This window comes from Megascapheus bottae, chromosome 1 (genome assembly GCF_031878675.1).
Source record: "Megascapheus bottae isolate mThoBot1 chromosome 1, mThoBot2.hap1, whole genome shotgun sequence".
Classification (NCBI taxonomy): Eukaryota; Metazoa; Chordata; class Mammalia; order Rodentia; family Geomyidae; genus Megascapheus; species Megascapheus bottae.
Window position 1 is genome coordinate 50,086,004 of NC_143509.1, and position 23,596 is coordinate 50,109,599.

A 23,596-nucleotide genomic window follows, 5' to 3' on the forward strand; every position below is an offset into this window, starting at 1 on the left:
AGATTGAGTTTTCCCATTAATGGTCAAAGCAGCCGTTCCATTTGAGGATCCATCTGTAAATACCAAAGCGGCAGAAGATAAAGGCGAGGCCTGTACTATGGAAGGAAATAGAAACGTATGACACGCAGCAAATTGGAGAAGTTTGTTAGACGAGTAGTGATGCAAAATTTTTCCCGTATAATTGGCCCAAGCAATGGCCCAAGAATCGCAATGGGCGAATAGCCAATCTTGTTGTTGTAAATTATATGGGACACAGATAAAATGAGGTTCCTGACCTAAATATTTACGGGAATCCACTCGGCACATATGTATCAGATTAGCTACCAATTCGTAGTAGGGGGTCAGCACTTTGCCGGGTGTTGATGGTAGATAAAGCCATAAAAGTGGGCCATCCTACCACAATACAGCAGTTGGGGAGTGATAAGTAGCTAAAATGTAAACTCCCCATGGTTTAGAATAGTCACAATAGGTCACTTGTTGCTGGGAAATTGCCTTTTCTACAATTTGGATGGCCCTCCTGGCGTCAGGATTTAATTCGTGTAAGGATGTAGGGTTGGTATCTCCTTTTAAGAGATCAAAGAGGGGTTTTAACTCTCCTGTGGAGAGCTTTAGATAAGGCCAAAGCCAATTTATATCTCCTAAGCATTGCTGAAAATCATGAAGAGTTCTTAAGTGTGAAGTTTTTAATTGTATTTTTTGCTTTTAAAATAGTGTGGGCCTAATATATGTCCTAGATATGTAAAAGGGGGGTGTTCCTGAACCTTTTCAGCTGCTATTATAAGGCCAAAGAGGCTCAGATCTTGCTTTAGTTGTCCAAAGGCTTGTCGTACGACGATAGGGTCAGAACAAGCCAACAAGATGTCATCCATATAATGAACAATATAAACAGAAGAAAATTTTTCACGAGTGGAAGAAATGGCTCTAGCTACAAAACTTTGACATAAAGTTGGGCTATTTGCCATGCCCTGTGGAAGCACAAGCCAGCGATATCGCTTCATGGGTTCTTTAAAATTAACAGAGGGGACGCTGAAGGCAAAGCGCTTACAGTCTTGAGGCGCCAGGGGTATAGTATAGAAACAATCCTTCAAATCTATAATAATCTTATAAGTATCCTTTGGGATTGCCATGGGTGAAGGCAAGCCAGGCTGTAGGGCCCCCATCAGTTCCATTGTGGCGTTCATCTTTCTCAAGTCCTGTAACAGCCTCCATTTACCTGACTTTTTCTTTATAACAAAAATTGGAGAATTCCATGGAGAGTTAGAAGGGGCCACATGTCCCAAGTCCAGCTGTTCCTGTACCAGCTGCTGTACTGCAATGATCTTTTCTAGTGAAAGAGGCCACTGTTCGACCCATACCGGTTCTTCAGAGAGCCAATTTATGGGATCAGCATGAGGGGCAGGACAAACGACAGCTCCCGTTAAGGAATACCCTAATCCTTGTCTCGTAGGGTGAGACTGGGGTTGGAGTGGCTCTAGCTCCCCCTGTGCTGCTTGGCCTAGTCCCCTAAAGGGGAGGAGGCCTTGATCAAGTAACTGCTTAGTGACCGCAGCACTAGGACTAAACATATACACTCCCATTTTTTCCATGATATCACGACCCCATAAATTAATTGGCAGATGATCCAGGACAAATGGCTGAAAATGACCAGAGTGCCCCTCCTCATCTCTCCAAACAAGGATTGCACTGCTCTGCTGTGGGTCAGTTGCTTGCCCCATCCCCTGTAGGGAAGTCATAGAGGTTGTCAGGGGCCATTGGGCTGGCCAATGCTTTTTAGATATCACAGACACATCTGCTCCAGTGTCTAATATTCCTTTAAAGGGCTTTTCTTGTATAAATATAGTCATCTCAGGCCTCTCTTGTTTTATGCTTTGTACCCAATAGATATCAGAAGATCTAAATCCTCTCTGTCCACATGGGGAATTAGCAGTCTCCCCGGGAGGTAAAGGCACAAGTATTAGTTGTGCTAATTTTTGACCGGCTGGGATCGATACCACGTGTTTCGGGGCAGAGGCCATAGCTTTGATTTCTCCAGTAAAATCCTGGTCAATTTTGCCAGGTGTAATCTCTATCCCTTTACGGGCTGAGCTACTTCGCCCTAACAGCAATCCAGCCACTCCCGGGGGAAGGGAGACCCCCGTGGGGAGAGCTTGTGTCCCCATCTCTGGGGTCAATACTGAGCAGGTGGAGGAACAGAGGTCCAATCCTGCACTGCCTGGGGTGGCACGGAGGAGGCTGGAGACTGATCTTGGGGGGTTGTTAGAAGATGCACTTGTGGCTGAGAAGAGGGAGGGACTGCCCCATGGTTTTGCGGGGCCAGGGGCTGGCCCCTTCTCCAGTTTCTCAAAAACGGGCGGCCATTGCGATTTGTTGCTGACTTGCAATCTTTAGCCCAGTGCTTCCCTTTACCACAGCGTGGACATGTGCCAGGTGATTTTTCTCTCTTTAACCTGGCCTGGCGTGGGCATTGCGTCATCCAATGTCCTATTTGTCCACAAGAAAAGCAACGCCCTGGGGGTCTAGCATACTGAGAATGCCGCTGACCTCTGTATTTTAGAAATTCAGTAACAGTCTTTCCTTGAGGAGCGGAGGCTAAAGTAAGGCCTTGTACATGGGAGGGTCCAATATCAGCACACAGTGAAATAAAGTCCGTGATTCCTCCCTTATTCCTATGGGGTCTGATAGCCGCCTGACAGGCGGCGTTGGCATTTTCATAGGCTATGTGTCTAAGTATAATCCTCCTTGCATTCTCATCTTGTACTAGGCGGTCTGCAGTTTCCATTAATCGAGACAAAAATTCTAGATAAGGTTCATTCGGTCCCTGTTTAACTTCTACTAGATTTTTTGTACGATTGGAATTGCGTAACCTTTTCCAAGCCTCTCTCGCCGCAGCATTTATTTGTAAATAGGCCTCCTTTGCATAACCCAATTGATCTTTGGTGTTTTTATAGGTTCCCTCTCCTAACAACTGATCAACAGTGTAAGGCAGGTTCTTAGACCCATTTGTTTCAATTTTAGCCCGACACTGTGCAGTGAACTCTGTCTCCCATAATAAGTACTCTCCTGCACTAAGGCATGCTCTGGCAAGCCGCTTCCATTCATTTGGGCATGCAATACCAGCACACACGGCCTCCAATATTACTTGAGTAAAAGGGGCAGTTGGCCCATATTGGGAGCAGGCACTCTTTAAATCCTGTAATAGTTTAACAGGAACAGGTTGATGGTATACTTGTTCATCATGATCAACTAAACTAGGGAAGCATCGAGGCCCTGAAATATCTTCCCTCTCTCTAGCAGCCTGAGTCAGGTTTAATTGAGATGCACTGTGCCTGGTTGTGGTGCCTGTTAAAAGGGACTTGTTGCTAGGGCCTTTAGGCTTGCCTAAAGGTTGAAAAAGGGATTGAGGCCGTAAGGCTGCAGCCGGTGGCGGTGGGTGTGAGGGGTAAGGTTTAGAATCAGACACCATAGTGGCCTGAGGGTCATCTTTCTTTCCTACTTCTGGGGGGGCTCTCTGCTCCATCCCCATTTTCGATAGAAAATGTAGCATTTCTTTTAACTTCTTCTCCACCGTAGCCATCCGGCCCTCCATTGACTCATCATAACTTTCCTCCTTGATATTCAAACCTGAATTCTGATACTCAATATCTACTGGTTGTTGTTCCCTTTTCAAGATCTCACTTAGACTCTCTTGGGCTGCTGCCTATGGCTCGGCCTCAGGTTTTTCAGAAGGGTCCTTTAACTCATAAATATCCCTTAATTCAAGATTAAGTTCAGCATTCTCATGTTGAGGATCTATGCATTCATTTACTAGATTCCATACATCAATAGCCTCTACTGGGGTCTTTTCGGGGCCATATACATTATAATATTCTTGAATTCTTTTTCCTATCTGCTGCCAGGTTTTTTGGAATTTCTCCTCTAAAAACCTCGGGCATGCCTCCTCGACAAACTGTAGGAAGCTCTGAAGCACCCCTTTTTCCACCCACGTTCCGTGGGCTTCAAGTAGGTCTGTTAAGATCGGTACGAATGACCTATGGCTATTAACTTGACCCATAATTTTTACTCCTGACTATACACTCTCTTAAGATCCTCTCTTAATAGTCCTATGATGTGTTACTCACCACAGCGGGGTCCTCCACCGTCGTCCCAGATTTTCAGTGTCCCTGTTTGGGCGCCAGATGCCGGGGCCTACCGGCAGCAAATTGAGGTTCCTGAAATAGGGGGCAGGGATTGGAAAAAATAGAAGAGAGACAAACATATCGGGTCCAGGAGGTCTGCAGCCCAGGCAAAAACTGCAGCGCCTCGTTTATTCTTAACTCAAAGTTTATATCCCTTCTTGAGACCAGGGCACTGCCAGGTGTTACATCCAGATGGTTCATCAGGGAACTGTTGGGGGTTACATTCATATGGTAAATCTCAGATCAATTGAACAGGAGAAGGCCAAAAAACAATAAGACAATCAAGCAATTATCTGATGCAAATCAAAGTACAGTTTGATTCCACTCTTGCTCCCGACACATATTAATTATTAGGGTTTATTTATTTGCTATATGGACTAATTCTACAGTGGACACAAAGAAGGAAATATGTAATTTTTCTCCAATAATCTTGTAATGAATGAGGCAATGCATTTTATGAAACTGCAAATAAAGAGGGATTCTACCTATGAAAAGACCATACATAACAGCCATCTAGAGAAAGGAGAAGTGATTCTTACCAGTGGAAGAGCAGGGAAAGGTCAGAAATAACTTCTCAGAAATTTTATATAGACAAAGTTATGTTCTAAGCCATAGAAATTGTCTGTGTAAAGTTTCTCAGGTCAAAATCATGCTATGTACAGAAAATACTAAATGAACATCATTTGGCTAGACTTTGAGCATGAGAAATTGAACATTAAACAGCCATTTTACATAATAATGACTATGAGGAATAATGAGGAATGTTTCCTATTATGCAATATAAAAAAAACCAAATGTAAAATTCTAACTGTACTGTAACTCCAGCTTTGTAAATTATGTCTGCCATGAGAAAAGGCTAGGAAGAAATACCAATCACAACAAAATTTATGAGCAACTAATCTCAGAGTGGAAGAGATTTTAATTATTTTTTTATGTTTAGCATCACATGTGCAGTAGATGCAAATGCATGGAATGGAAATTCATGTATGTTGTTTATAGCAGGCAAGCATGAGAATTTGAAATATATATACACATGCATAGATATGTATATATTCACTGATTAGTTTCCAGGAACTCAGAAAAGCAAGGACATAACCACAAATGAACTTTTCCTTTCCAATAGCCATTGATATTTGGATGGAAGGCAAAAACATATATGTACAATTCGTCCCTATACAAAGCCAAAAGTTGTGTCTGGTAGGCACTCACAAGATAGAAAGGACAGAAAGGGTATCAATGTATGTGAATTAATGCACCTTCTATCTGGCAAATATCATGTAACCCTTTTATTAATTACAATAAAAATATATAAAAAAGATAGAAAGGACAGCTTATTTGGAAGTGTATTACAATGACAAAGCTTGACATTCTCTAGAAAAAAAAAGTAATATTTTTTGAAATAAGTTTTTATTGCCTAAAATGTTGAATCAACATTTTCCAGGGCCATTTCTCTATATACAAAAATGAGGCTACACATTAGAAACCTTGACAGTAAAATAAGATGATAATTTTAAGGTTTTTAAAGGAAAGGAGTTCAGAAAATCCAGGGGGGGAAGACACAATCAGAAGATGAATAGCTGCATAATTCTCTACCTGCCAACAGGAAGAAAAAGTTAAATACCTGAAATATGAAATAACATCAAATGTGTGGCATTCAGACATAATGACAAAAAGTAGTAACATTACACTAGCATACAGAATGATTTATTTTCAACAGTTTAAACAGAAGCAAACTAAGTAAGAGAGTAAGAGAGATTACATAGTCAAGAGAGAAAAAAATATTTTTAAAAAAAGCTTGAATTAAAGTTTTAAAGGATGATCCCTAGTTTAATTTTCTTTGTAGCACAGTTTGCTACTTTGTATTCAGGTTTTATGTTTGTAAAGATTTTGTGCAGTAATATTCTCTGGGGCATAAAAGCAAAGGAGGGACAACTTTTTTCAAAAGTGAAATAAAACTCAGGACCTGTTGAAATAAACATGATACTAATGTTTCCAAGTGTGTTTGAACCATAAAGGATGAACTCTGCCTCACTCATTTGGGTCAGATCATCATAAATGATGATCCTTACATTTTGCTTGTATAACAGAAAAGAAAAATAGTAGTGCAATTTTTTAAAAAATGAGAATCAGAAGCAGATCCTCCAGGACTTTGGAGGGATGTTTACTACCAAGACCAGAAGTCTCGCCTATCGAAAGTGTCCATCAATTTTCAAATAATTTAGGGAATGTAGGACTCCATTAGGATGTGGATAAGCCGAGAGCCCAGGGAGCAGCAGTATTTACAAAGGGGAGGAAGGGTGATGTGCTTAGCACCAGATTTTTCAAGTAAGCATGTTCAGCTTCAAAGGAATTGAAGTTCCACATTCTTTTACACTGTTTCTAACAGTGTAAAAGCTGGTTCACCTTGGTGCTGTTCATTTGTTTTTCTGGATCTGTCTTCCATGACATCCTCTGCCACCTTATGAGGACGTCTTCACCCAAAGCCAGCAATGCTCCTCGACTTCCCAGCCTTCAGAATCATGAGCCAAGTAACATCTTTCATCTTTGCATTGTGTGTGTGTGCACAAAATATGTAATATTACTTAAAGTAAAATGATGAAATGCAAAGATTAAATAACACCTCAAGGGAGTCCATTTGAGCACAGGGACTCACTTATTATTTGGAAGTAGGATAGGAAAAAAATATATTGGTTTATCTGAAAATCAGTTTATTGACCATTGTGCTGTCTTGCTAACCTCAGCATTCTCTCAAGGTAGCTGGAAGTAGAATCACTTGTGATTGTATTCTACATCTCTTACCTATCACTAAGAGCTAGATTATTTTTTTAAAACAAAAAGTAATGAGTGAAAGAATGAAAGGAAGAAAGAAATGGAGGCTATGCAGTTAATAGTTATTAAGATGCCGTTCATTCATTGGGTGCTTTTCACTAAATTAGCTTTTTCCAATCATCAAAATGTGTCTGAATTGCTATCCTCTGCAGTGCCTTGGACTTTGCAGAGTCAAATGTTTAGCAGAATGACTTAATTACCCAAGCCATTAAATCCTATGCTGTTGATGTTAGAAGAAATCATTTTTCAAACCATCACATTTTGTGAGAAACTAAAGACCAGAATAAACACTATGTTTACAGGGTTTCACAGTAAAAATCAGCAGTCATGTAACATTGGAAAACATCTCCCTTCTTCCCATTTAGTATTTTCCCAAGTAGGTTTTTTTTTTGTTTGCTTTTTGAAATACAGAGTGCATAAATGGAAAATCACTATAGGCATGTGTTAGAATGTTGACATGAGAAATTAATTTTTGTATTGAGAAGGAAAAGAGAAGTCTGACTGAACTTCCTTTTGGTCAGATATTAATTAACCTGCTGCTCAGTGTTGGAATGGAGACTGATGAGGGGGTGACCGGGGCTACTGCTGGTCTGAACACACATGGCTTTATCTTTCTTTTTATTATTTTATTCTATCTATCTATCTATCTATCTATCTATCTATCTATCTATCTATCTATCTATCTATCTTTGGTCGGTCATGGGGTTTGAACTCTGGGCCTGGAAGCTGGCCCTGAGCTCTTCAGCTTGAGGCTACTTCTCTGCCACTTGAGACACAGTGCCACTTCTAGTTTTCTGGTGGTTAATTGGAGATAATAGTGTCACAGACTTTTGTGCCTGGGTTGTCTTTGAACCGTGATGCTCAGATCTCAGTCTCCTGAGTAGCTAGGATTACAGACATGAGCCATGGGCACCTGGCTGTGGCTTTGTCTTTCTTATGTGTGACTACAACAGAATAAGGCACACAGGGCACTTGATAATGTCTATCATAACTATTTTAAAATGACAAGAGAAAAACCAACTGACGTTTGTATAGAAATAGCTAATGACTTTCTAGTTACACTGAGCTTCATCAAAGAGGGCCTACTTCAGGATGACAGGGCCTTACTCCCCAGAAAATGGAAATATATTCAGAAAGACTAGAGTCAAATCTACAAAACATCTGCAAATGATATTGGTGTCTTCAATCATGCTAAATTGAAATAGTATCCATGTCTATAATTGTTTTATTTTTATTTTTTCATCACTTTAACTTTACAAACTGTTCTGACAGAGCTCAGTATGGCACTGTAGGCATGTGCCACCATACCAAGTCCCAATAGTGCTATGTATTGATTTGTCTCAAATCAGAATCCTCCTGATATCTGTCTCTTGAGTAGATGAAATTACAGCTGTGAGCCATATGTCTGGTAATTCTTTTCTTTTCAAAGTTTTGGATGAAGTTTCACTTTTTGTGCTATTTATGTCTATGGTGTTTGATAACGGAACAAAGTCATGTAACCATCATTACAGTATCATAAAGAATAGCATAAATAAAGCTTACCTTACACATGTTCAAAATGTTACAAAGCCCATGATATTTTAAGACAATAATATTTCCACTGCTTCTTAAAATTCCTGGTCCTTCATCTATTGAATCATCAAACTTCTGCTCCTCAGCCACCCCTCTTTAATTTACAGTTATTTTTATGTTTGGCTTTCCCCAGAATGTCATACCATTGGAATAATAAGGAATGTATATATTTTTTAGGAGTGCAGATTTGAGACTCAACTATGCTTATGTATGCCTTAGTAGATCACATCTTGTTTTATCACTCAATAGTTGTATGCCACAAATTGTTCACCCATTTACTCTTGGATAGATAGACATCTTTTGGGGGGAGATCATACACAGATCTTGTGTAGACACCCCTTTTCCTATCAGTTGGGTAAGTTCATGAGCCTACAATTGCACATAATGTGGTGAGACTATATATATATATATATACACACACACATATATATAGTTGTGATTAATAGAAGGGTTATATTATATTCACCAGATAGAAGATGCATAACTTCACACACATTGATACCCTTTCTCATGACATGGTCCCCATTTCCCTCCCACCCTCCCCCGCTCATCTTGATTTCCCCCCTTCCCTATCCAATTTCAAATAACCAATTAGGCACATATAAAATATATCAGACAACAAGGTGAAATATTGTAACAATATGAGATAACCAAGGGATGGGAAAAGAGATGAGAGATAACATAGTACATTAAGGACAACAATCACTCATTATACAGCTTTCGAGACTATATTTAACCATGAGAAATATCTACTTTGTTTTTTAAAAGGATCATACAATTATGTACTCTTATCAGCCATCGCTGCATGGTCCTTTGGCTTTCTATTCTTACCATTTATTGGTATTCTTACTATTTCAGATGTTAGCTCTTCTAATGGGACCACACTAATATACTTGCAGTTTTAACTTGCATTTTCCTGAGGACAAATGGTTTGGTCATATTTTTTAATTGTAATGTATAGAGGGGTTACAGTTATATTTGTCAGATAGTAGGTGCATTTCTTCTCACACATTGATACCTCTTCTCATGTTTTTGTCCCCATTTCCCTTCCCCCAGCCTCTTCCAATCATCTTGCTTTCCTCCCTTCCCTTTCCTATTTCAAATAAACAAATAAATGTATATACAATATGCCAGGTAACAAGAGCTTTATTTTGTGTGATTGTTGTTCTTAATGTATTATGCTATTTCTCTTCTGTTTTGTTGCCCTTTGCTTAATCTCATATTGTTTCAGTATCTGGCTTTGTTACCTGGTCATTTTTTTTATAAGCTTATCTGACATATATGCTACTTTGGTAAGGTGACTACTAAGAACTTTTGTGCATTTATAAACCTGGTTTGGTTTGTGTGTTTTTATGTTCTTGCTGTTGAGTGCTAAAAAGAGTTCTAGGCTCAATTTTATGCTTTGGGTACAAGTCTGTTATTAAATGTTTATATTGAGGCAATTTTCTTACAGTCTTCAGTTTTTTCTATCTAGGGTCAACAGGTTTAGTTTTTAATGTTTACACCAGGATTTTTCTTCATGGATTATACATTTATTTGGTGTTACATTTAAAAAATTGTTATCAAATGCAAATTCATCTGTGTTTCTCTTAATAAAAGATTCATTTTTCATTTTAGTGTATTTCTATGTTAGCTCATTTTTTTGTTTGTGTGGTATGTAGACTCTTGTCTAAGTTCATGATGGCTCTCCCTCCCTCCCTCTCTCTCTCTCTCTCTCTCTCTCTCTCTCTCTCTCTCTCTCTCTCTCCTCTCTCTCTCTCTCTCTCTCTCTCTCTCTCTCTCTCTCTCTCTCTCTCTCTCTCTCTCTCTCTCTCTCTCTCTCTCTCTCTCTCTCTCTCTCTCTCTCTCTCTCTCTCTCTCTCTCTCTCTCTCTCCTCTCTCTCTCTCTTACTTTCCTTTACCTCACTCTACCAACATAGCACAAATTTGAGTAAATTGTCTTTTTCCATTGAATTGCCTTTTCAGGTTTTTTCAGAACCAGTTAACTGTATTTGTGTGGGGCTATTTTGAGTCTATTCAGTTCTATCCAAATACATATGTTCATTCTTTCACCAGTACTTTGCTGTCTTTGTTACTGAATCACTGTATGAAGTCTTGGCTTCAGATAGTATTTGGTCTTAGTTTGTGACAAGTCTAAGAAAGCTCACTGAACTTTTTTCAGTTTGATCAGATTTTAGGTTGATGAATTCTAAACCTTTGCCTATGCAAGCAGATTCCAGATGTTTTCTTCCAAGGAGGCTTTTGAAGTTTAGGATATGGACGGCTTTTAGGTAAGCTTTAGGTTGCATTGATGATTGACATGTGAAAGGGTATCAACGTATGTGAATTAATGCACCTCCTAGCTGGCAAATATCATGTAACCCTTCTATTAATTACAATAAAAATATATGAAAAAATGAGAGAATGTCATAATTCAAGATTTTATCTTAATTTATTTTTATTTTTATTTTATTTTTTTGCCAGTCTTGGGCTTGGGCTCAGGCATGAGCACTGTTTTTGGACTTTCTCAAGGCTAGCACTCTACCACTTGAGCCTCAGCACCACTTCCAGCTTTTTTCTATGTATGTGGTACCAAGGAATCGAACCCAGGTATTTGTGCATGCTAGGCAAGCACTCTACCACTAGGCCAAACTCACGGCCCATAATTCAAGATTTTTTTTTTGCCAGTCCTGGGCTTGGGCTCAGGGTCTGAGAACTGTCCCTGGATTTTCTCAAGGCTAGGGCTCTACCACTTAAGCCACAGCACCACTTCTGGCTTTTTGCTATGTATGTGGTACCGAGGAATCGAACTCGAGTCTTCGTGCATGCTAGGCAAGCACTCTACCACTAGGCCAAACTCCCGGCCCCATAATTCAAGATTTTAAATCACTTTTCTCTCCCCAGAATCTGGTTCGACACACACATGTGAAGTCTAAGGAGGTCCAGTGTGTTCCTCTGCCATGGCTGTCAAGCTTTTCTCTGATTTAAAACTGCCTCCAGCCTATGTTGTAAGCCATGCATTGTTTTGGAGATTAAGCCATATACTATTTCATATCATGGGTGCACAATCTACAAGACCACATTCCTGTGGAACACACAAGCAGTAAGCCTATATCTCTGATAAATGTTTTATGGTTTTAGTACCATACCACTAGCAGCAATTATTTCTTGAGTTTTTACTACATTCGGGGCATCACGTTGTATCTGACATGCACTCTTCCATTTAATTCTGTATCAGCATTCTAATTTAGTTATCTGTCAGTCTTCTTCATTATGCAATTGTCATTTTGAGAGTGCAAGCTTGCCAATGTTCTCCAGGGTTTTGAAGTCAGATCTTTGACATATTGTTAGTGTTGGATTCTTTCTCATTACCAAGTGATATATATGTGAGTTTTTTATTGGCTCAAATGTGTACCTTCAATTATTTTCTTCAATCAGAGTATTATCTTCTTAGGTGCCTACGTTTCCTAACTTTAAGGGGTGCAGAGTGGAGATTCCATCCTTCACTAAGTAAATAGGAGATGCTGCTAGGAATGGCTTGATGATACTGAATGAAAAGTAAGTAGAGATGCGTTTTTCTTAACCACTTTCTATATACTCTTCTAAGAAACTGATTTCTCTCTCTCTTTTTCTTTCTGTCTCTCCTCTTTCTCTCTCTTATAGCAGCCTATAAGAGAGTAGTATTAATGCAATTTTATAGTTGAGAAAACTGAGGTGCAGCTTGCCCCATTACTTGCCCAAGGCAAACAGCTCATTAGTGGTGTTGTCAGAAAGGGAAGACAGCTAGTCTGTTTCAGACTCCATGTCTCTCTTCTCCATATAATACTGCCTCTTGTGTGTATCACTCTGTTCTTCATTTAAATTTTATTAAAATCTACAGCATCCATGTGGTGGTTAGGTTCTGGAAACACAATTAAACTCATTGTCCTGATGGAGTTTATGATCTTTGTAGACACTTAAACTCTTAGACACTGCACCAGCAGCAAAAGCACTTGGGAACTTTCTTTTTTCATATATTTTTATTGTAATTAATAGAAGGGTTACATGATATTCACCAGATAGAAGGTGCATTACTTCACATACATTGATACCCTATCTCATGTCTTGGTCTCCATTTCCCTCCCCCCCACCCCCACCCCTCACCTTGTTTTCCCCCCTTCCCTATCCAATTTCAAATAACCAAATATGCATATATCCAATATATCGGATAACAAAGTGAAATACTGTAACAATATGAGATAACCAAGGGATAACAAAAGAGATGAGAGATAACATAGTATATTAAGGACAACAGTCACTCATTATATGGCTTTTGTTTCCTTATCCTGGAGGTCCTTACATTTAGTGTCGTACTATTTGGCCTAAGGTTTCTAAATTTTATTCTATTGTAAATCTCTGCTAAGAGAGCCCAAGGTTTCTACTGATTATGACAAATGAGGGAAACCATTGAGCCTAAGTTCCTTTGAGTCTGGCTTACTTCAATTAATATGATTTTTTCTAAGTCATTCCATTTCCTTACAAATGGGGCAATGTCGTACATTCTGACAGCAACATAGAATTCCATTGTGTATAAATACCACATCTTGTTGATTCACTCATCAACTGAGGGACACCTGGGTTGGTTCCATATTTTTGCTATGGTAAATAGTGCTGCAATGAACATCATTGTGCTAGTGACTTTAGTATGTCCTTGTTTCCGGACAGTTGGGTAAATGCCAAGTAGTGGAATTGCTGGGTCATAGGGGAGCTCTATGTTTAGTCTTTTGAGGAACTGCCATACTGCTTTCCATAGTGGTTGAACAAGTTTGCACTCCCACCAACAGTGTAGTAGTGATCCCTCCTGGCCACATCTCCTCCAGCATCTGTTGTTATTAGATTTTTTGATCCTGGCCATTCTCACTGGAGTGAGGTGGAATCTTAGAGTTGTTTTGATTTGCATTTCTTTTATGACTAGAGATGTTGAGCATTTCTTCATGTGTCTATAGGCCATTTTTGTTTCTTCTTTAGAGAAGACTCTCTTTAAGTCTTTAGCCCATCTTTTAATGGGATGGTTGTTACTTTAGAGATTATTTTTGGAGTGATTCAATTTTTTGAGCTGTTGATATAGTTAGGATTGGGAACTTTCTAGAAAATAATGCTCTTTGGTCCTCATCTGAGACCTGAGGATACACATTGAGAAACACGGATTAAAAATACTTGGAGTCTTCTGTATTAGCAGGGTCATATAGATGACAGCTGTATTCTCTTTTTAAGGGAACAGGGATGGGAGGGGGATTCCTGGATACTATCTAAAGTGAAAGAAGGCATATCTCTGAGTAACATCTCAAGCCCTCTATGATATAACAGTACTAGTTTTCTGCAGAAAACTGGAAAGGAGGGAGCTGGAACGTGGAGGGTCATGGCCTGGCCCTGCAGACTGAATGCTTTTTTGCAGTAGGAGATCAAACATTGGTGCTGGAGTTCCATCTTTCTCCTTGTTTCTGTAGGCGGTTAAGGAGATTAGATTGTGGCCCAGCAAGCTAGCAACCGCCTCCAGACAATTTATACAGCTTTTATATTTATTTAGAGAGCAGGAGGCCTTGCCCAGCTCTGCTAGGAGGCAGTGGCAGGAGAATTTAAAAGGGCTGTTTCATTAATTTTGGAGGGAATTTATTGCTGACAAAAGACTGCATTATTGATAGTTGGAAAGCAGTGCAAGCCGGGTCTGGGAGCAGCAGCTTGGGAGAGCCACCCCCGCTCTGCTCCTGCCTGCAAGCCTGCTTGGCGCAGCTGCTTCCACCAGCCCAGGGAAGCCCTTCCCTCTCAGGGGAGGAGATGTCCTGGCTCAGTGCCTGCCAGCCCTGGCTGGTGAAGGCAGAGCCTGTATCTCACTTTACCACAGTAGTCTGAGCAGCAAGGACACATAGAGGTCACCCAGCTCCTTCCCTATGCTGCACACAGGCATTCTGGACTCCCAGAGCAGACAAGCAATGTATCTATATAAGATGCCAGAATTCCAGTTGAAATCAGGTACAGCACAGGATATCATCCACCACCACTACTGTTATCCTCATCACCATCCCCACCCTCTCTTTCCCTCTCTCTTCTTTCAACAATCAAAAATTAAAACTGCTTTCTAAGTGACAAGACATAGAGGAGCACTTTTTTGTGTTTTTGCATAGCAATAGTGATATATATTTTTATAGACTTCAAATCTTGTACAATGGGATTCATCTCATACACATTCCTTCAATAGGTGAGGACCGAAAAAGGTCTCTGTACCATTAATTTTTTTAACTGCTTGTGGTGCTGTCAAGCTCTGGGATAGACTCTGCAAAATTCAACATAATTCATGCTAGCACCAATTTTTGTCTGGTGAACTTATAATCCTTTTAGGAAAACTCAGAGATAGGGTTCTCCTTCCAGGTGCACTTTTAAAATTAGTATAGAAAAATTTGGTACCTCAGTTTCAGGATTGCAGAATAAGATTTTTGCAAGAATTCTACACTGGGCTGGTAATGGGGCTTAGTGGTAAAGTGCTTGCCTAGCATGCATGAAGCCTTGGGTTCAATTCCTCAGTACCACATAAACAGAAAAAATAGGAAATGGAGATATGGCTTAGTGCTAGAGTGATACCCTTGAGCAAAAGAAACTCAGAGACAGTGCCCAGGCCATAAGTTTAAGTCCCAGGACAGGCTGAAAAAAAAGAGAGAAAGAAAGAGAAAGAAAGAGAGAAAGAAAGAGAAACTGTACATTTACTTCTTGATGTGGGAGGAATAGGCCATTCAGTACAAATGGATGTGGAATATGAGTTAGCCCAGTAAAAGCAAATTAATATCTTAAATATAGGAGCACAAAATCAAGGTTAGAATCCTATTTCCCTAATGTGCCACACAGCATTTTATATTCCTACTATACCAAGTGCCTCTATATATCTATGTCTATATCTATATCTGAAAATATAATGCACAGTCACATTTATTCCTCCTACCTATTTACTCTTCCTGACTCACACCATAGGGAATAATGAACTACCTGGAGTGTGCTGAAAAAAAATTACTGTGCAACACTATAACTGCCTGACTATAGGAACTTTAATTAGAAGATTTAAAACGATTGCAGTAAATAGAGATGTAGTTAGAATACAGCTGTGCCTGTTCTTTCTACTTACAAATCTTACTCAAGCTGACTTTGAAGTTGGAAACAATTACATTTTTTGAGTTTGTAGGTCAGAGAACAAAGGGGGAGAAAGATCAGTGTTCACAAATCTTATATGTTTCTATTGCTTCTAAGTCACCTAATTTATAGTGTTCTGTTATTGCACTCTGAAAAGAATAATAGGTGCAAAGCAGTATACTTTTTATGTTGAGGAAGTATAATTTCATTTTGAATAATTACAATTTTAAGAATAATATGATCATGCATAGGTTTAGTCAAGGAAAGTTTGTAGAAATCCAGGATTAAAAATAGATCCTCTAGGGCCTCGGAGTTTGGCCTAGTGGTAGAGTGCTTGCCTAGCATGCATGAAGACCTGGGTTCAATTCTTCGGTACCATATACATAGACAAACCAGAAGTGGTGCTGTGGCTCAAATGGTAGGGTCCCAGCCTTGAGAAAACCCAAGGGCAGTGCTCAGACCCTGAGCTCAAGCCCAGGACTGTCAAAAAAATATATCTTCTAATATGTTTGCCTTAGTGATAAGATTACATGCCCGTGGTCTCATGGCAGGAAAGGGTTATAGCTTATATGTTTTCTAAATGAATATTATGACCACAATAGCAAAAGGAATACCACAGCTAAGAATGAGGCTTAGTGGGACAAGGCTTGCCTTGAGCAAAAGAAGCTCAGGGACAGTGTTCAAGCCCCAGAACTGTTAAAAACAAAACAAAACAACAACAACAACAAAATCAACAGAAAAAGTTTGGCCTAATGGTTGAGTGCTTGTCTAGCATGCATGAATACCTGGGTACGATTCTTCAGAAATGGTGTGGTGGCTTAAGTGGTAGAGCCCTAGCCTTGAGAAGGCCCATGGACAATGCTAAGACCATGAGTTCAAGCCCCAAGACTGGCAAAAAAAATATAAAACAAAACAAAACAACAAAAGGGAATACTACAGATGAAATTAGGAAGGATTAGTAATACCATTCAGTGGTATGGGTATAGTCATAGTTTGTGATTTTGTTTTCCTTTGCATATAATTACTGTGAATATAGCTATTGATTTATGTGAGCAATTAAAGAGGTAAGAGGTAAGATATGGTTAAAGTGTGCAGTGTTGAATTTACCCTTTGCTTTCTCCCTTTAAAGTCAGTGTAAACTAGAAGAATCAACATTAGTAAATGACCATGAAGATTAAGGTAAGCATGAATGAATTTTTTAGTAAAGAGTTTTATTTTTATCAAAGGAACAAAAATCCATGAGTGAAAACTAGAAAAAAAGATAGTCTTTTAACATCAATTTTCAGAAAGAAAGACTGAGAATACATAACAAAATACCTAAGGGGTGATAATAAAACTCTCCAAAACAAAGTTAGGTGCTAGTGGCTTATGCTTGTAACTCTATTTACTCAGGAGCCTGAGCCTTGAGAGGACTGTCATTCAAAGCTAACCTGAGCAAAACTTATACCAGGTTCTCCAATTAACCAGAGCAAAGCTGACCTGGAGATATGTCTCCAATGGTAATTTCAGCAATGGGACCATAAATGAAGGTACGAAGAAATAAAAACAGACATAAACTCCCAAAGTTTGCTCCCAAAGAGCAAGCACCTGACTTTTTTTTCCAGTGACTTTAGATAAATCACATTATGTTTGTGTTTTTGAGGAGTCTGAATGTATGCAACAATTGTCTTGCCAAAAAGAATTTAAGGATGAATTTCTTTCATTCCTAACGTGGCCACCTATTTTCAAAGCCAAAGTGATGGATTATATAATACTGAATATTCTTCCATTTGACTCAAAGATGACACTTTTACTACTTGCTCTACTTTTTGATTTTTTTGATTAACTGGACATAAGAGTCTCACAGACCTATTTTTCCCTCTGGACTGAGTTCAAACTGGAATCTTAAAATCTCCGCTTCCTGAGTAGCTAGGATTACAGGTGTAAGCTACCAGCATCAGGTTAATAATTGCTTTCTTCTGTTATAAATATGCTCTTGCCTTCATTGTTTAGCATTTCATTTGTATCATGTTTTATACAAACAACACTCTATGATGTATGACATGTTTTGGATGTTTTCTTCACTATAGAAATGAACTATTTTAGAACTTAATAATGAACTGAAGTCATTCTAGTAAATTGGATCAAAAACTTATTTTTCTTTCCAAAGTCTTACAGATGCACCAGATCTCACTGACTGTATTGTACACTCCATGTATTGTACACTCATATATGGTGGCCTTGGTGCCTCTGTCTGCCATTCTTGCTACATTCTGGGTTCTTCAAGGTCAAGATCATATCTGAATGTTCTCCTTTACTTAGTAAGTAAATAATTATTTTAGATTACTTGGTATAGGGTTCTCTTGCTGATTTATTAGACATTCTCTATAAAAGAATGGGGGTATGTAGTGATAGACTGCCAGCAAGGACAGCACATTATTTTCATTTCCTATGGATGAAGGGAAATTTTTCCATATTTCCACCTGGCTGATACAGACTTCTCTTTGTGTGAGTGTGTGAGTGTGTGTGTGTGTGTGTGTGTGTGTGTGTGTGTGTGTGTGTTTGTAGACAGGGGCTTAATTGAACTCAAGATCTGGGTTCTGTCCCTGAGCTTTTTGCTTAAGAGCTCTACCACTTGAACCACAGCTGTATTTCCAGCTTTCTTGGTAGTTTGGTGGAGATAAAAATTTCGTGGACTTTCTTTGCCAGACTGGCTTGAACCATGATCCTCATATCTGAGCCTCCTGAGTAGCTAGGATTACAGATACGAGCCACTAGTGCCCTACCCCAACTGTTCTTTTTTTCCACTCTATTTTTAAATTTCAACTTCAGGTCACTTAACTTCTAAGGTTGGAAAGTGATGAGCTTTTATAGTGTAAGACTCTAAAATGCTTCACATTTTAATACTGCTATGCTAAATATTTTACTCAGAGAGACAGGCATAGGAAAAGAAGAAGAATATTGAAATAGACAATAGTGTAGATGAAGAAGCTCAGACCCAAAGAAAGCAAATGGCAGGCCTGAGATCATGTGCAAAATTAGCAGTACAAATGACACCTTTGTCCAGTTTTGATGGTCTCTGAACTGTGCCACCCTGATTCTAAAGTGGATTTAAGCATCTACCTAACATTATCATGACTAGTATGCCATTGGCCTTTTCTTGGAAATAGAACAACTCTCCAAATTAAAACATGAGTTAATATCTTATTCAAACTGAAGAGGTTTGTTTGGATTCAGGGCTTGAAATATACCGTGAAAGGCATGACAATGCAATGCTATGAATAAACACAATTGTTGACATAGTTTTAAAGAAATTATTGTGAGCATTTCTGAAATGCTGTATGTGAATGTTGTGTTAATTACATTATCTAGTTAAATGTACATGATTTTCATGGCAAATCTTGTGTTTTACTTGCAGCCAACTGTATATCATTATCCCTCTTTGAGAATAGGAAAATTTCTGTCCCCAGAAGAAAGCAGCTTGATAAACAGCTAGCAAGTGCTAGAATCAGGTAATCTAACTCATTCTCTGGGCCCCTCTCCACTATACACTACTGTTGTTAAAAATAAAGTTTTTTTTTTTAAAAAATTCTTTATTTCCCTAGAGAGCATTAAAATACAAAAGGATACATAAGAAAATCAAAGACAGTTTTGACCCTACCATTCAGGGCAATATTACAGCAAACAATATTAAGTTGCATTGTTTAAATATAAATCAAAGGATACAAAAACACACAGGCATTTCAGAAAGCCCTATCCCTTCCTGCCACTGGCTGTCTTTTGATATTACATCCAGAAAAGGAATTATCCCAGATTATTTGGGGCCCTATTCAATAAAGGGATGATCTTTGGAGGTTGTTCCATGTTACCTTCTCATACCCGTGGTGTGCTCCTGGCTTCTTAGGTATGCTGAGAAGGCACAGATTACAAGGGCTTCCTTAATGAAGTGCTTACTTCTGCACTATGTGGGGCTGCCTGGTACATCTGGCTTACTTCCAGCCATTGCCTAGGAAAAAGAAGGGAGAGGGTAATTGCCTCAGAACTGGTGATATTCCCAAATGATAATGTGATTTGCATTTATAAAGTTCTTTAGAATGCTTGATGAAAGTGATTTTCTGTAGGTAAACAATGATTCCATTGTTACCAATAACACTAAGACAGTATAAATCCCAAAGCAGCCATTTAAACAAGGAACTACCTTCTTGAATAACAGAAAACTAGCAGATTTGGACACTGGAATCATTCATTTGACTTAGCTCACAAAGGGATGGTTAGCAATTTTCCTTGATGAATTCTTTCAAAGTAGGGCAGGAGATCCAAGCAGGAAAGAGATCTCTTCTAGGATCTGGTTTGAGAGGCTGAGAACTAATTGTGGCCTTTATTTATATCCACTGGCATAGTTTGTTTGTTTGTTTGTTTTTACCAAAGAGTTTTGGAATATACAAATGAAGATGATACATGTATTCTTTTATTTACTTTTGGTATCATAATATCAATTTAATGAAAATAGACACCATTTCCTGAGCAGGTGAAAAGGGTCAAAAGCTGGTTTCTAGTTTTGGTTCCCTAGAAAATAGTATGGTTGAAACATTGCAAATCCACTTTCTTTGCTGTGCTGTGATATTTTGGTTGGCACATTTGTCTTATTGGTTTGTTATACAATGTATTTTCAAGGAGACATAATTTAATTGTAGGGTACAAATTGCTTCTGTGTTTATGTGCATCTCTGTGTGTGTGTGTGTGTGTGTGTGTGTGTGTGTGTGTGTGTGTATGTATAATGTGTTTATGGACAAAGTGCTGAACTACTTGTTTACATTGTAGCTTCCAGTGAATTTCTAAATCATCTTGAAGATAAGAACTTTTAAAAAAATCTTGTGAGGAGAAAATATTCTTGACATTTGTTATACAATTAAATCATGATTTTTATAGCCAACTAATGATGCAATCATTGAGGGTTACATAATAAAATGGGAAAATTAAATAAGGAACACAAATTGAACAAAAAGCTTTGTAAATGGCAATTCCAGCAAATTGAATTGCACAAAATTCAATTTGTTAATGCTTGTTTACTTGTTTTGGTAGGGGAATGTGAGGAAGAACCAAAGCTTGTGGTGGATGCAGGAAGAAGTATCCTTCCTTCAGGTAAGTTTCCATCCCTATGAGAACTGTACTCTAGTTAGGAAATGAGAAGTAAGCAGAGAGTGGAATGAATCATGTCCACATAAACCAATACCATTTTTGGTGAATAAGTTATATTTTATTGCTACACAATTTATATTCTTGTATTTGAAGTTTTGGAAGAATCTGAAAAAAATTGTGTCCTGTAGAAGTTAAGTTTCCCATTTTGGAAATGAATACAAGTCAGGCCTTAATCAGTTGAGTCACTTGTCATTCTGAAGAAATTAAAAATTCTGTAAATGTCAACCCCAAGTCCTTTCACTCCTTGCCACTCCGGCAATTGTAAATTACACATGCTATTTATCCCTAGCTCACAAGACATGGTGTTCTTATCCCTCCTGATGTTCTTGGTATCATTTGTGACTATTGAGAACATGATGGAAACCAGGCAAGGGGACCATTTCCATACATGAAAGTGAGGAATAAAGGTATTTGAAGGAAAGATGCCTTCAAATGAAGGGGATGCTTTTCCTCCAGGGAACTATGAGAACCCATTTAGTTAAAACATAGAGAAACTTCCTGGAAGTTTTGAAACAGAAACTGACTGGAAGATCTTCGAACACTTCACCTGGCTTGAGTGTTTGTTTCCTTGAGGTCAGCTCTGTTGCTTCCTCTTACTCCAGTTCTCTTTTAAACTAATACAGTTCTCGGGGGAAGGCAGGATGTGAATTTCTTTCTTTGAAGAATCTTCAGGAAGGCAAGTCACTCAGGAAAAGGACACACTTCCTCATCACACAGATGTATATTCCAGTTTAACTTGGGCCACCTTTGCTCTTTACCCCAATAATTTAACTCCCCCATCTTTCTCCGTCTCGCTTCATCCTACTTCTTCAGGAAATCAGGCCTCATGTTCTTTTTTTTTTTTTTTTTTTTTTTGCCAGTCCTGGGCTTGAGCTCAGGGCCTGAGCACTATCCTTGGACTTTCTCAAGGCTAGAGCTCTACCACTTGAGCCTCAGCACCACTTCCGGCTTTTTCTATGTATGTGGTACCGAGGAATCGAACCCGGGTCTTCATGCATGCTAGGCAAGCACTTTAACCACTAGGCCAAACTCCCGGCCCAGGCCTCATGTTCTTATTTTTCCTTTTCACTCATGGTTGGGACTTTACCACTTGAGCCATGCCTCTGGTTCTGGCTTCCTTACTAGTTAGCTGGACTCAAGAATTTGTTGGCATAACCAAGCTCTGTGTGTTGATCCTCACATCTCATCTTTTTTTAGGTGTATAAACATAAGCCATCAGCACTGAGCATTTCTCTGTATTCTTTTTTCATAACCAAGTTTCCTTACAAATGCTGGGCTTATTGGTATGTGCCACTGTACCACCCACCTTTCTATTGGTAAAAATTTGCTTGTAATCTACCTCATGTATGATTTTTCAGTCTAGCTTTTATTTGTTTGTTTGTTTTTTCAAATATCTCTCTTCTTTTGGAGTCCATTCTGAGGACTGCCATCTCTCTACTTAAACCTCCAAAGCACTAGGTGCTTTCTTTACCAACTTCCTCTCTGTCCTTGGAAGTCTCATTTGTATTTAGTCTTACACATTCTTGGAGACATGTACAAATAGGCTTCTGTCTCTCACAGACACTTCTTAATGCCCTAGAAAAGTATCTGGCTCCAAGCCGTTATATATCATCTTATTTCATTGAATTGAATGAAATTCTAGTTAAATCCCTTTCCATTTAAATGATGGGTTACTTACTAAGATAATAAAGTATAAGCTTATATAAGTTACTTACCATAAAATATAAAAAAGGAAGGGTTTATGGTAATTAAAGCTCAGATTTCATGGCAAAGCATAGTAAAATAAAATTTTGTTTCTACCACCTAAATTACCTGAATAAATTATTCAAGCTTCTCTCTTCTTTCACTTTGTCATGTGTGAAATTGTTTTTAAAAAGTAGTTGGTAGATAATTCTCATAATATTTGACATGCTGTCTTTTGTTAATAGATCAGCATATTTTATTATAGTTGGGAGAACAGAAAACAAAGGGGATGGTTAGAATTCATTGCAATAGAGGTATATGTAAGTGCTTTGCTGAAAACGATCATCATCTCTTGGGCCCCTGCTACATAATCATTACCAATATAAACTAATCCTTAGGATCAGAAGACGCAAAAGAAATTGTCTTCTTTACTCCTCAGTTTAAAACCAGTCCCAATTTTCAAGCTGAGATGCTAAGTAGAAGGTCTGAATTTATATTAGCACTAGATGAGTGTAACATAAAGTCACATGAACAGAGAAGCCTTCGTTTTCCCCTCAACACTTTAATGTACTTTATGGGCATGAAAATCACAGAAGTGTTTCAGTCAGCAATTCAGGAGTCAGACATCTCTTAAAATTCTTTCCTTAAATAAAACTAACTGCAGCAAAATGATAGTCATAGAACTATAAGAAGTTTAAAGCTGAGAGATGATGTTATCGGTATCTCATTTTACAGATGATAACACTGGATGTGACCCTGGACAAAAGTCACAAAAGTTGCAAAGAGACTAGGATACACACTATGCAACTGTACCAAATATCTCAGCATAATCCAACTTCAGACCAGTAGGCAAGAATTGAAGGAGCCTCATCTAACTTTTTATAGAAAAAAGCACATATTGTCTCACTCGTTGGTGGTAAATAACGATCTTTTTCTTCATGTATCCCAGGCAGTAATGCAGGAATTACTGCTTTACCACTCCAGTCCTATTGTTAGACAAAGGAGTAAAGGAGAAACTGTTATAT

General features: G+C 38.7%; 1 protein-coding gene across 1 annotated transcript in view; it reads left to right on the top strand.

The window, feature by feature from the left end:
- The window catches only part of LOC150069129 (golgin subfamily A member 2-like), a 38,525-nt gene extending 15,320 nt beyond the window's left edge, over positions 1–23,205 (top strand). The window contains exons 2-4 of the mRNA XM_090330553.1: positions 14,237–14,417; positions 20,772–20,831; positions 22,970–23,205. Of these exons, the coding sequence (XP_090186679.1) occupies positions 14,237–14,417; positions 20,772–20,831; positions 22,970–23,205 (477 nt within the window). The remainder of the gene's footprint in view (positions 1–14,236; positions 14,418–20,771; positions 20,832–22,969) is intronic.
- Positions 23,206–23,596: the final 391 nt, after the last annotated feature.